We start from the raw sequence: 13840 nt of genomic DNA, 5'->3' as shown, positions 1-13840 counted from the left end.
AAAGCCAGAATTAGAAGAGTGCTTTATGTATAATTTCTTGACTTGTGCCCCCTTCCTCATGCCACCTCTCACCACTGTCCACGGGTCCACCTTGGGGCTTTACGTGCCCAAAGCTGCTAAAAGAGGTCTGCACGAGCATGCCTGCCCCCACTGAGGCCACTGTGGGCTTGGGGACCAAAGTCCCAGACGATAGCAGTGTAGATGCTGACCAAATGAACTGACACCCATATCTGAGGGACATCTTTAGGGGTAACTAGGAGGAGTGCTCCTATGATGCCCCTTACCTTTTTGTCCCAAGTTTGGAACCACCTTGGCCAGTCCAGCCCCCTACATAGCTCCAGCCAGCTTCCTCGATCTGCAAGAAAGGTCACACAGGTATGCACTGTGAACTGACACCACTTCCTGTGTTCTGAGCCCACCCCAACAGCCCCTGGTGGGAGAAGAAATGCCAGGCATCGGCCTTTCCCCACCTTGATGAACTTCTTCCACTATTACTGCTCATCCACAAATATTAAGTGCCTACTGATGCCAGACACCGCACTAAGCTTTGGGATAGAGAAATAAGGTATGTGATCTGCAAATGGTTCATTTTAGTGGCTCCTGCCTATTCATACTGCCCTAAAATTAAGTATTTACTTCTGTTCAAAACCTTAGAGGAAAACAAGGTAGAGAATGGAAGGGGAGGTTGGGGGGTCAGGGGGCAAGAGAAAGGAGAATGGACAGGTCCCCCCTGCTACACTTAACATCCTTGCGATGGCTCCTTGGCCCCAGAGTATGTGCCCTCTGTCCTTTTAGTCCCCATACCTGACCCTTGGCCAGGCCCTCGAAGCCATCGTGCACAACCAGCACCCGGTTGCCTTGGATGAGGCCAATTCTCACAGTGGAGCGCACGGCAGCGTTCATGCCTGCAGCCGGGGCCCCCACGTTCATCACGGCCACTGTGTGTGTGCTACCCTGGGGAGAAAGAAGCGGAAAGGGAGTGGGGCAGAGACAGGGACCAAAACCCCAGCAGAGAGAAGGGGGCAGGTCGGTAAGGGGAGCTTGACCCCGAGTCCCTGGTGGTCCCACAATCAGGACACGTGCCTCTGGATAACACCCCCCTTACCCTAGGAACTCTGGCATAGCCTGTTCCCTCATGCTAGGGAAGCAAAACTCTATCACCGATCAATAAGCAAAGCTCTGTCCCTAAGCCCACACATCACTCATTATGTAACGAATGAGAGCTTCCAAAGCATGATCCTCGGGCCACGTGATCTTTATGCCATTAAACCTGGGCCCCTGCCCCAGATCTAAATCCTCTCTGAGGGAAGGACCCAGCAATCTGCATGTTTAATAAGCAGCCCATATAATTCTGATATACCCCAAATACTGAGAACCACTACCACAATAGAAGTGGCTAAAGTACACTCAGACGTGGTTATTCCCAGATTTGCCCAGGGGGGGAAAAATTCCCATTCCTTGCAAACTACCTTGTCAGTCCTAAACTGGGTGTGGGTCTTGGGTTCGAGACGCCTGGGACACACTAAGAACATGGGGCCGGAATCTGGGGTGGCTGAGCGATTTCTTAATAGGGTCAGGGGCTTGGTACCAAAGATGACAAGGGGCAAGGAAGCTGGCCAGGCTGTAGGCTGTGTGGAATAAAAGTAGCACTTCGTAGAGGGAGACTGGGAGAAGGAGAGAGTCAAGGGCAGAGAACTCACCGGTGCCTTCGTGACTGGGGGTCTGACATGAGCCAGAAGTTTGTATACCTCCCAATTGTTCATGAAGCTCCTGTAAAAAGTAGAGAGAGAGAGAGCGGAGTGTCTCCAGGCCACTCCCCATGCCAGCAGCCAAGGGGGTCTGAAGTTTTGCTCGTGATGTGAAGTTCCACAGGGCGAACCCCGAAGGATATAACTGGGACACAGCAGGGACTAGGTTGGGGCTTAAAAGGGGCCACTGATTAATCCAACCCTCCCTGAGTGCTCTCCTCCCAGCCCCGCACGCAGCATGAGATGCTGCGCTTTCCCTAGAGAAACAGAAAACCTAGCTGGAATCAACACACAGAGACACCACATTACAGAAGATACATCCCAGGGAGAGACCCCAGGGATGTACTGTGCCTCCCGGTCACCTCCCCACCCATTCTCCTGGAGAAGAAACTGTTGCAGCGACAATAAAACACCCCTATTTGGGGTCTGAAGCTATATCTTTTTTTTATTTTTTATTTTATTTATTTATTTTTTTTTTTGCTTCATTCCAGTATCTGATTTCTGTAGCTAGGGAGCTTCTGGTCATTCCCTCACCGGCCTCTCAGCTTCATGGCTTCATCAAATTTCCTGTCGTTCATGGCCTTGGTCACATCCTTGGTCTGAGGAAGGAGCACAGCTAGAGTCACAACTACAGGGCAGGGCTCTCCGCGGCTGGATTTCTATCCCATAGGAACACCCGGCCCGTCTCCATGGTTATGACTGGTTCCTGCCCACCAGGCACCCCACCTGCTCCATGCCCCCCGACCTTGTGCAGAGAGAAGTATCTGTTTGTCCTCAGTTTGGGGAAGAATGAGCAGCCAGAGGAAGGAGCCAATTCAATGCTCTACTTACTAGAACATGGGCAGAGTGGAGGAGTGCTCACAGAATAGCATCTCCCTCTATGCCACGCCCATGCCACAACCTCAAAGCAGCCTCTAAACTGAGTAAAGGAAGACAATCACCCAGAGAGCGCAGTCAGGAAGAATGGCCAGTCCCTGCCATGTGTTTCCCAGCTACTGATTTCTTCTCCATGAGCCAGAGCTTTCGCTCTTGGGCTTCCAGAGACACAGTTCCAAGCAAGGTTCGAGTAGATCTGTGCGGCAGGTGGCTAGGACTCCCCGAGTCTCCGAGAGAAGCAGGGCAGGAGATGGGGGGCCCTCAGCACTGTGCATACAGACCAGCTCCAAGGATGGGCCGGACCCCTGAGCTCCCAGCCGCGATGTCTGCTCTGTGGTAGCAGAGGAGCAAGTCCTTCCTGTAAGAGCCACCTCTCCCTGAGCACTGAGCATTTTCCAGGTACTGCAGCAGACCCTTTACAAAGCGTCCGGCCACTCCCTCTACTAGCCTTCAGGGTGAGCGTCAGAAACCTCGTTTTGGTTCAGAGAAACGTGTTCAAGGTGGATACTATAGAAACATATAAGCCAGCCAGCCAGACCTTACTACTATCCCTGCTTTTCATAGTGTTTGGAGAGCTACTGCATTCCTCTTCCCATGAAGATGTGGTGAAAGCAATTGAGGTTGGATATTATGTGATGTTGGGTCTCATTACTTGGTGGGATACAGCATCTGTCACATTCTTTAGGAACAGTTACAGAAGGGGACCCTGAGACTCAGAGAGGAGACCGCTCCCATACAGAGCCTATTATGTTCTTTCCCCATCTGACTCCCCTGCTGTCTTTCCATCTGTTCCTTGCTCCACTGGCCTTGGAAGTGGGTCTCTTTCCCTCTCAGCTCAAAGACAGGCTCGGGGCTCTTAGGAAGTGGGGTTGAGGTCAGTACTTACCACCTGGACACACTCCATGAGGGGCAGGCGCACAGCCTGGTTACCAGAGAGGCTCACCACACAGGCTGGGGTGTCTGGGGTCCCCTCCAGAAGTGCCATCACGGCTTCCACACCCATCCTGCTGCCCTGCAGGAGCCCAGGGAGCAAAGGCAAAGTCTGGGTCAGGCCTCCCGATCTGGACTCAGCCTGGAGAGCCAGGGCACTCAAGGCCTGTCCAGATCACAGGGCTGAGCCACGTATCTGAGGACTACAGTCAGGAACTTACTGGGCTTTCCCTCCCTACTCAGATTTCATCTAAGCTTGATGATTCCTCATCCCCTTGCCATTAGAATTCTATCTGATTCCAGAGAAATGTGTCCACTGTAGTAATCAAGGAGGTTACTGAGGCTTAATAATTGATAAAATAAGGAAGAGTATGGTGTCTCTCTTCCAATGAAAGTAGGATAAGAGGGTTCAATTTGAGAGTCTGAAATTAGATCTTAATAATGGTATTAATGCTCAAAGCAGAGATCTGGGAGCTCATCGTTTGGGGAGCATAGAGTTTCCCACCAGTTTTTGCAACAGAAGGGAACTGATACATGTACAGGAATGGGTCAAGGGCCGGTGCCATCAGAGCATGGTCAGTGGGGTGCGCCCCTGTCACGGCGAAGTGCAGTTCTGTAGGCTATGAATTCCAACATGTGAGGGCCTCATAACCCCATGACTTACCAGGATTCGGTCAAAGGCTGATGGGGTCCCACCCCGCTGCACATGCCCCAAGACAGTGACCCGAGTGTCATATCCCAGACGCTTTACCACCAGCTAAAGAGACCAAAAGAGAGACAGAGACAGGGATAAAGAGTCAGAGGCTGAAAACAAGTAGAGACTAAGATAAACCCAAATGGCTCAACCTCTTATCTTATCACAATTCCTTGGACACCAGGAGGCAAGAAACATCGGGAGAGATGTACAGAAGGCCTAAGGGGAGACTCAAATCACTAGGGAAGGGGGCAGGGGATGGTGTCCAAGCCCTTTCTGGGTTCTTCCTACTTACATTCTTGATGTCCTCAGAGGTGATTGGTTTCCCATTCTTGTCGATTGCACCTTCAGCCACAATGATGATGTTGAGACGAGAACCACGGGTCCTTGTCTGGTCAAGAGCAAAGAGAAGAGAGCTCAGTGGAGGGAAACTGATGTGAAGGCAGCATCAGTGGAACAGGCGGGGCTTTTTTAAGGGCAAAATAAAGTGCCAGTACCTCACTGAGCCGGCGACAAAGATGTTCCTCCCAGTCATCATCTGGCGGACACTCAGGAATAAAAACCCAGTCAGCCCCGCAGGAGAGGGAGGTGACAAGGGCCAGGTATCTGAGATGAGAGGCAGAAGCATCACGCTAGGAGCCACAATCCATGAACAGCCTCACCCATACCCAGCAGGTCTGCCTGTCCCCATAGTCAGTGGAAGGTCTGAAGGTCTGTGGTTTCCTTCTTGGGGTGAGGTATCTTCTTGAGACAGCTTCTCAGTGGGCCTCTGTCCCTGAGGAGCACCTTCTAGTCATGCTCACCTACCAAAGCAGCTTCTAGTCTCAGAGCACTGTGTGTCCCTTCACACTGGAGTGTGCCTGGGCCCATACACACAGGCACAACCCCGCACGTGTGGGTAGGTGGGGGGTTAGGGCTGGAAGCAGGGAAGCAGAGGAGCATGTACACCTCCAAATCTGCTACCCCTGGGAGACCTCCTTGGACTCTCCGGGGAAGAGAAAGCCATTGCTGGCACTGCAGAATCAGTGACTCCAGATGGGGATCTTACCCACAGTGCCGGCCCATCACTTCTAACACAAACGTCCTCTGGTGGCTGCAAGAGAGAGACAAAAGGCTTACACAGTCCTCATGTCCCTGTGGCCAGGATCAAGCTGCCACCCGCATCCAAGCCATTAAAGCTCCCTGGGAGATGCATTTATGCTTCCAACAGGCTTCCAACAAGCTTCCTGAGAGACCAGGGAGACCCGGGGAAACACGTCAGCTACAGGGTAGCTGAAATACAGCAGTACATTGTATCAGTCCTGTGGCTCTGTTTCAGGGAGCGAGGGGGCCCGGGAAGGGAGGGAAAAAAGTGAGGTCTCGACTGGCCCGGAATCTCCAAGGATTACCCTGGGAAACCATGACACTCTGTCCTTCCTTCTCACACTCTCAGAGTGGTGGTGGTGGCCACCACAGTCACTATGACTTGGCTGAAAGGGTGGCTGAGGTTTGGGGCTCCCTGGATTCATCTCATATTGGCCCCTAATCATTTGGGAGACCCCCTGGGTATTAAAGCCCTCAGAGCTACAGTGTGGACAGTGCACTAGACAGCGACAAGAGGCAAACGCACAGCATGTAGACGGCAGCGCAATTTCGGGGCTCCAGGGATAACTCTTCATTAAAAACAGGATTCTGGCCCCAGGAAACTGGTTGTTAGAGTCTACAGCTCCAAAGCATTCATCTTCCCTAGACCCCAGCCCTTCAGCCAGTCCCAGCTGCCACCCTCCTACACTGCCCCTTACCTCTGAGCAGTAGTGGTGATGGCATCCACGATCTCTATGATACGATGCAGGGCAGAATCGGTGCCGATGGTCATATCAGTGCCGCAGAAGTCATTGTCAATCGAGCCCACCAAGCCCACGATGTTCAGATAGCTGGACTTTGTAGCCTCCTCTGCTGTGATCTTACCTGACAAAGACAAGCGAACCAGAAGCCACTGGGTGAGGTGCCTTGCATGCCAAAAGAGCAGGTGACTGGGGAAGGAAGGATCTGCAGCCAATGGGAACCATAAGCAATGGCAGAACAAGGAGGCCAGAAACTGTCCGTTTGCATCTAGGTAATGACTTCCTCCAGTGGGAGGACAGGGGTGTGTGCAGGCGCACAAATCATACTTATGACAACAACATCTCACCCGCTTTCTGGAGGTCACTCAATAAGTCACTCCACTCAGAACGGAAGGTGTCAGCCCCAGTGAGGCTGCCATCACCCCCAATGACACACAGATTGGTAATCCCACGCTTCACCAGGTTGTGGGCAGCTCGCAGTCTCCCCTCTCGTTCCCGGAAGTCCTTGCACCGGGCACTTCCAATGACTGTGCCTCCCTGTGGGGAAGAGGTAGAAGTCAGCTCCCAGAGGACACGGCCAAATCTGGGCTCAACATGCTAAGATTTCCTCCATTCCAACACTGTGATGGGCTGTCCTAACCACATGCCTTTCTAGAAAGGGCCCTGACATCCTGAAGGGCCATCTGTCCTTTCTAGAAGAGAGAGAAATGATAGTGGCTGAACTGTCATAGGGTTACTCCTTATATTCTGCTATACCTCTTTGAAGACTAAGATCAACCCATTTCATTGAAGACTCTGTCATCAAAGTGATTATCCGCAAGGACAGCAAAGGAATACATACATGTAGTTGGCTTTTGGAATAATCTCCATCTTTCACAAGAAATAGCACTGGCTTCAGTCCTGGAAATTCTCCCTAGTGACCTGACTTCATCAGACTGCATCCAAACTATTCTTAGGAGCTCATCCCAATGTGCTTGGTAGTACCTTTTCCCTCTTGAACTCACTGATTTCTAATGGCAACCAGGCACTGCCAATTTCCTCTCTGCTCCTCAGACTATGGTGCTAGTGAGAGGAAGCACAATACCTAGGTATTCACAGGAAAAATAGCTCTGAGTATTCCCAGGAGCGTATAGATACCCCGAGAGAGCTAAGTAACTGGCTCCATGCCTTTTGGGAGTATTGATGGAGAATTCTGGCTCATTCTCAGACCACTTTACTGCAGGCATTATTGCTTATAGAGAACTTTCACGAAGTACTGCACATTAAAATTTTTCCTATGGATTCTTAGAGGGTTGAAGTAAAGAATGGAGATACAAATGTAATTTGCAGATTTTTCAATAAATCAGAAAATAGGTATATGACTTAGATAAAGTGGCACGAAGGGTTCCGGATATAGTCAGCATCATCTTGGGGTGTTTTCTGGAAACTCTGAAATGCTATATTGGTTCCTTCCTCCCTTAAACACTTTGGTTTCAGGTGACATTATCTCCATCACATGAGGACTGGCAGATTTCAGCTCTACTTCTGGCTCTGGCTCCAGTCCTCTGGTAAAGTTATTTTCATGGCCAGGCCTTCCCCGTGATCCCAAAGCAGGTCCTGCTTACAAAGTGGCTCCTCAAGTCTTGCCTATGACCTTTCTATAAAGAGCAAACTGTCCTGTGACCACATTCCCGTCCCCATGCCACCCTAGGAAAACAGGGACATATTTTCAGACTCAAAGAGTAAAGGGCAGTCATGGCACCTCTCTTGTCCTAGAACCCTTCACATTGAGCCACATGGGGGGAACGTGAGCAACCATGAGGCCAAACCAGAGTGGGGTGCAGCAAGGACAAACATGGGACAGAAGTCTTCAGGAACATACCAGCTGCAGCATCATCGAAACACTCTCCCAGGTGGCCTCCCTGATGTGATCTCCGCCATCCACCAGGCCTTGGTAACCCTGTGAGGCACATTACACCCATTCAGCCTCTGCTAGGCCAGTTCTCCTAAACCCCCCACAATTAAGACAGGGTCCTGGGAAGAAGTTCTCAGAATCAAACCACCTCCTCCCATTACTGTTCCTGGATGCCCACGACACTCTTAAATTTAACACAGTCCAAGGAAGAAGACATCAACTTTCAATGCCCTCTTCTAGTTTCTTACAATCTCAAAAGGGCAGGATGTCCTTCCTGATATTTCATCCTAATTCCCCCTTCTTCTGGCTCATCCCATGTCCTCCAATCTGCTTCCCAGGGAACTAAATAACAGATGGCTTTGATAATAGCAGATGGAAAAGAGAAAGGTGTTGGAGGGAAGGAGGGAGAGAAGTGGGACTTGAAAAGAGGAAACTGGGAAGAAAGCAAATAAATCTCCTAAAGCGAAGAGCGGACAAAGAACGAGAGGGAAGGGAGAGAATGGTAGAGGAGTTAGACCCTCAGAAGGTTTAGGAAACTACAGAAACCTGATGAGACTCTTCCTTCCAAAGGTTCTATCTCTGGATATACTAAATTTTCTGTGAAATACTCTGAAATGAGGTACTTCTGTCCTAAATTGGACAAGCACCATGAGGACCCAGTCTGCAGACCCCTAGATCCCACCATCATTATCGGAGACTGGAGTGGCAGGGGATACTCATGGAGATGGGGAGCCAAGACAGGTGAGACATAGCATGTAACTGGGAGGAGGAAGGAGAAAGTAGGGAGGGAGGAGCAGAAAACAGAGAAAGAATGACGAAGAACAAAGTGGAGAACCAACCTCATGGACAAAGAAGACGCGGGCACCAGTGAAGATACCAACTCGAACCACAGCCCTGACAGCAGCATTCATACCTGCAAGGAGGGAGGAAAGACAAGAAGGAGAAGTTAGTCCTCAGAAAAGCAGCCTGGACTACAAGATATGACCCAGTCCTTTTCTTAGGCTTTTCTCTGAATCTAGAATACTTCTCTCCTCCAAGTCTCCCAGCCTCCCCACTAACACTGAATTACCATGTTTAGTGTATATGTAGCTCCAGATATCTCTCCCTTTCCCCCAAATCCCATCTTTCCTAAGACCTTTCCTCACCAGGGCAATCCAGGGAATCATCATCTTGAATGCTTACTGTATGTAGTGTTAGACACTGCTAAATGCTTATCAAACCTCATCTCATTGACTCCTATCCACAACTCTGAAGCTGCCTCCATTTTACAGATTTGAAAACTGAGGTCCAAAGAAGCCACAGTCACAGAGCCACTATCTCCACTGGGAGAAACAATTAGGACTGACACTAATTGGGACTAAAACAGAGAGGAGAGCCTTTCCCCTTTCTCACACTTAAGCATCATTCTTTTCCAGTAGCTACTGGAAAAGTAGCTACTCAGTGGCAAGAACAGTCTCTACCATGGATACCGTGGAGGAAACACCCCCCACAACACACGACACACGGTGGAAGCTATAAAGGCCGGAATATTAGAACCAGTGCTACTGATAACTGTACGAAGTAAGCAGGGCTTCCCTGGTGAGAGATGGAAGACACTCCCGAGACTTGACCCCAGTAAGCCCCTCCTACCTTGTAATGGGAGGAGGGGCTCACCGTGATGCTCAAGGAATCTCAAAGCCAAGATAGATCAATTTCTTGTGAACCATTTGAACCACCTTCCCTCAGATACCCCAGTTCATTTTTTTGTTTCAATCTCAAGTCTACTCCTAGGGTCCTTAATCCTGGCTAGAGAAACGCCAAATTCCAGTGAGCACTAGGGAAACCCGTAGTTAGAAGAATCCACAGCAGCAAACTAAAATCCATCAAGAACTACTACAAAATCCCAAACTGCCTGGAATGGAACAGATTAAAAAAGACCAAAATGTCTGGGGTCTTTTGGGGGGGGACAGTTTGCAGGCTGACAAGATTTGGTATTAGATGGCTATAAGGGCCAAATCAGATCGAAGGGCCATTCACTCATTGAGCAAATATTTATTGAATACATGCTCCAGGCACTATATAGGCACAAGGGAAATGGTAGTGAATGATACAGTCTAGGGATACAAAATCAAGGTAATGGTCCTCAAGACTTGCAAAGAATATAATATGGTTACAACATGGATCCCTACAAAGGGGATATGTACAAAGCACAGTGGGAACAAGGGAAAGGAGCATCTCAACTGGAGGAAGTCAGGACAGGTTATACAGAAATGACAGCATTTGACCTAAGACCCAAAGGATAATATCCTTATAAATCTCTTTTGTCAGATGGACACTTTGGGTGAGTGTTCCAGGCAGGAGAATAGCACAAATGAAGGCAAGAGTCAAGAAACCACCTTAGGTGGAGGCCTGGGTGGCTCAGTCAGTTAAGTGTCCGCCTTTGGCTCAGGTCATGATCCCAGGGTCCTGGGATCGAGCCCCACATTGGGCTCCCTGTTTGGTGGGGAGTCTGCTCCTCCCTCTCCCTCTGCCCCTCCCCTGACTTGTGCTCTGTCTCACTGCATGAGATGAAGCCACACACAGCTGGGCAGGCACCCGAATGCCACATAAGGAACTGTGACTCTTATTCTGTAGGCCAGGGTTCGACTGGAGATCCATGGGTGGTGGTTTTGGGGACTTCATGAACCCCATGAAACTACGAAAAGTGTTCTGGGCACAGGAATTTCATTTGGGAGAAGGTCCGTAGCTTTCATATGATACTTAAAGGGGTATGTGACCTAGAAAAAAAAAGTTGCAAATGATGGGGAATCTTTGCAGACTTTCAAGAGCAGAGAGGCATGATGCTCTGTGCGCATCAGAAAGATCACCATGGCAGCAACATGGAGGATGCAGGGGAGAGTGGCATTGGGGACAAAAAGGAGACAGTGGACGGGAGACACCTCAGAAGCAGCACAGCTATGCAGTTAGATTTCAAGGTGTTGGAGAGGGGGATGGAAACGCACCAGGAATGATTCAGGCGCGGGGCACAATGGTGGTGCAATTAACCGAGTGGAGGCGGGTTTTGAGTCAGACAGGTGGGGGTGCGGATGACACATTCATATTGGGAGACAAGGAGCTTGAAGTTCTTGTGGGACATCCACGTGGACTTGGAAGAGGCTGTCTCAAGAGAATATGTAGAATCCAAATGGGAAAGACAAGGGATGGAACCCAGAGGAAAACCAATACTGAAAGAAAGGGCAGGGGAAAATGGGATCCAGGAGGGAGACTGAGGAGGAGCCGCAATAAAGACAGATGGAAAACCAGCTTAGCGATGTCTTGGAAGCCAGAGGGGACAGTTTCAAGAAGCTGGAACAATGCTGAAGGCTCCCAAAACTGATCTCAGATAAGAACTGAAAGATTCGGCTTGCCTACAAGAGGTCCTGGTGAGCAGCGCTGTCAGAGTCTAGAAGTCTAGGTTCACATTCTCAACTTGAAGGGATCAAAATGGAAAAATCTGTGATGGAAGCAGGCTTCTCAGGAGTTTTAGGAAAAGCCTGTGTTTATGAAAAGAGCAAAGTCAGAGTCAATGCATAGCCATCTGTGCTCTAGGAAGGTGGAATAAAGTCTGTAAGATCAGAATAGAAATGACTGTGGTTTATTCATTTTCTAGACTTTGACAAGGCCTTTGGGATTCTCTTTGGGATACCTGGAGTTCCAGAGCACGAGCTCTGGCCTATCCTTAATTTTAAAAAATAAGGAAAAAGCATTCTTCTGAAATTTGTAATTTAGAATGTTGTTTCCCACTCCTTAACTGAGTAAGAGTAGGGGAAAAAAGACTTAAGAAAAACAAATGACTTAAAAGGTTTTAAGTGTAAACAATGGCTGTCAGGTAGGAAATATCCAAATTCATTGGGCAGAAGAAAATTCTTTCTCTTCTCTCCTCCCTTTACCTTCTCACCTCATCTTATCAAACTCCAGAGGTCATCCTTTCTGCCTCTAAGTTTGACAGCTATTTTCCTAGAAACCAAGTTTTAAGACTCCCTTCATCCCCTATACCGCATCTCAAACCCCCAGTTCCCTAGAAATCTCAGACTGGGATGTATACTAACTTTTACTAGGGAGTCCCAGTAATTCTTTGGGCTCTCCTACTTCACATTACTGGCCTATTCTGGCCCCAGACCAGTCCTGGCCAGGCTCTCCTTAGCTGTTCCACGTTGCCCTAAATAACCCTGTGTTCGCAGCTGTCTCACTTATTAGAAGCAAGACGAAGGATAAGATTACAGGCACCACCCAGGGGGTATTCTGGGTACAGCGAAGAGGGGCTCTGGAGAACATCAGAGGCACGTACTCTGGAGTTTCTAATTACAGCCTGTAGGGAAGAGGCGTTGGGGAGAACTACGGTTCTACGGGTGATGGGTCCCTATCACATGAGACAGAAACAAACTAATAAATGACTTGGTCACTACCTTTTTGAAAGCAAATGTTAAAAAGTTTCTTTCTACCTTAACTGAACTCTGAATGGAGGGGCGGGAGATCCTTTAAATTCCAACATGAGAAATAAATGTTAGACCTAAATTACACTTCTGAATATGTAATTCAAGTTATGAATCCTAAAACAGCAATCCAGAGAAGTCATCGAATCCCTATTCCTGTAAACCTCTAAAACCTTTGCAAACAGGATAGACATGCATTCGGAATGGACTGCCCCTCTGAGGACATAGGGCCAGAGCAGACAACTGAGATCCTTTCCAGCAGAATAAGCCAATGTCAGAATTCCCAATGTGGTATGACTGAGCAGAGCTGGGGCCATTCCTGGGCTGAAGCGGGAATTAGGATTTGTATCTACTCAGACCAGCTTCTGAACTCAGGCTGCTTTCTGGCCTCTCTTCTACCTTAAAAAGTTACGAGCTTTGCTGAACTCAGGGAATGACAGAGCTGTGGCCTGTCTGGATTTTACAGAGCCCAATCTCATTCTCCCATATGGCCCACAGCCTCTGGGGAAAAATTATTTCTATGCTCTGCTCTCCCTGGGAAAACTAAAGATCGTGAAACTGATCTCTGGGCAGGCCACTGCTGTATTTGAGCTGCTCCTTCAGCTGGGATCTCTCGGCTCTGCTTTGAGTTTTCTGCTTTGCTTCCTGCCTCTCTCAGTTTCATCCCGTCCCAACTGCTCCCGTGCACCTGTGATGTTATGTGGCCTCCCAATGGGATGTTTCCTTGGAGACACCGTGCCTGTCACAGGACCCCACAGGCCTGGGTCCAGCTGGCCCACCGCAAATCAGCTAATGCTAGCCTCTGCCTCCAGGAAGGATGATCTTCCTGTGAAGCAGGTGACAGTTCCTCTAAAATGAAGGTTCTGCTCAGGATCCGAAGTTAGAAGGGCTCTGCTGCTCTTAGACCCAAGTTAAATCCTAGGGGTGTGTGTGTGTGTGTGTGTGTGTGTGTGTGTGTGTCTCCTTTTTTTTTTTTTTAACCACTTCCCCCTCTCCAGAGAGCCCTTCTTTTTCATAATTTCCTAACCTCATATACCTCCCTTGGATTTTCAACAAGCTCCTGCTTCGCTTCATCCAATTTCACAACCCATCCTACCAAGGTTTTAGGGTCAACATTCAAGAGTTTATGTAGCATGGGAGTCTTTCCAGGAGAGAACAGAGAAGCAAGAGAAGCCAGCTAGCCTCAAGCAGGGCTCTGCATTCCCAATCCAGTCACCATTCCTGAACTCAGACTTCTCAGCCCTCCTCCCTAAGTGTCTTCGTTCTAGCATTCTCATGTTCATAATATATATCACAGGTGTAACTCAATAAACATTAGTTTAAAACATATTTAAAATCTCGATTTACTAATAACACTCGTGAGAAGGACTGTAAGAGCGAAGACAACCTGTGACCTTTTCGTCAATGTATCCTTAGTGCCCACC

The 13840-nt window shown here is 49.0% G+C and overlaps 1 protein-coding gene across 3 annotated transcripts in view; it reads right to left on the bottom strand.

Annotated features, from left to right (window-relative positions):
• The window catches only part of PFKM (phosphofructokinase, muscle), a 43164-nt gene that overhangs the window by 4874 nt on the left and 24450 nt on the right, over positions 1 to 13840 (bottom strand). For all 3 annotated transcript variants that reach the window (XM_059402988.1, XM_059402985.1, XM_059402987.1), the window contains exons 3-15: positions 8805 to 8878; positions 7933 to 8010; positions 6419 to 6608; positions 6030 to 6195; positions 5297 to 5341; positions 4746 to 4854; positions 4544 to 4639; positions 4219 to 4311; positions 3511 to 3636; positions 2283 to 2347; positions 1701 to 1770; positions 805 to 954; positions 285 to 355 (exon numbers count right to left, since the gene is read on the bottom strand). In XM_059402988.1, the coding sequence (XP_059258971.1) occupies positions 285 to 355; positions 805 to 954; positions 1701 to 1770; positions 2283 to 2347; positions 3511 to 3636; positions 4219 to 4311; positions 4544 to 4639; positions 4746 to 4854; positions 5297 to 5341; positions 6030 to 6195; positions 6419 to 6608; positions 7933 to 8010; positions 8805 to 8878 (1333 nt within the window). The remainder of the gene's footprint in view (positions 1 to 284; positions 356 to 804; positions 955 to 1700; positions 1771 to 2282; positions 2348 to 3510; positions 3637 to 4218; positions 4312 to 4543; positions 4640 to 4745; positions 4855 to 5296; positions 5342 to 6029; positions 6196 to 6418; positions 6609 to 7932; positions 8011 to 8804; positions 8879 to 13840) is intronic.

The sequence above is a fragment of the Mustela nigripes genome, chromosome 6 (assembly GCF_022355385.1).
Source record: "Mustela nigripes isolate SB6536 chromosome 6, MUSNIG.SB6536, whole genome shotgun sequence".
NCBI lineage: Eukaryota > Metazoa > Chordata > Mammalia > Carnivora > Mustelidae > Mustela > Mustela nigripes.
Note: the sequence above shows the minus strand (reverse complement) of the source record. Positions and strands in the feature narration are given on the sequence as shown.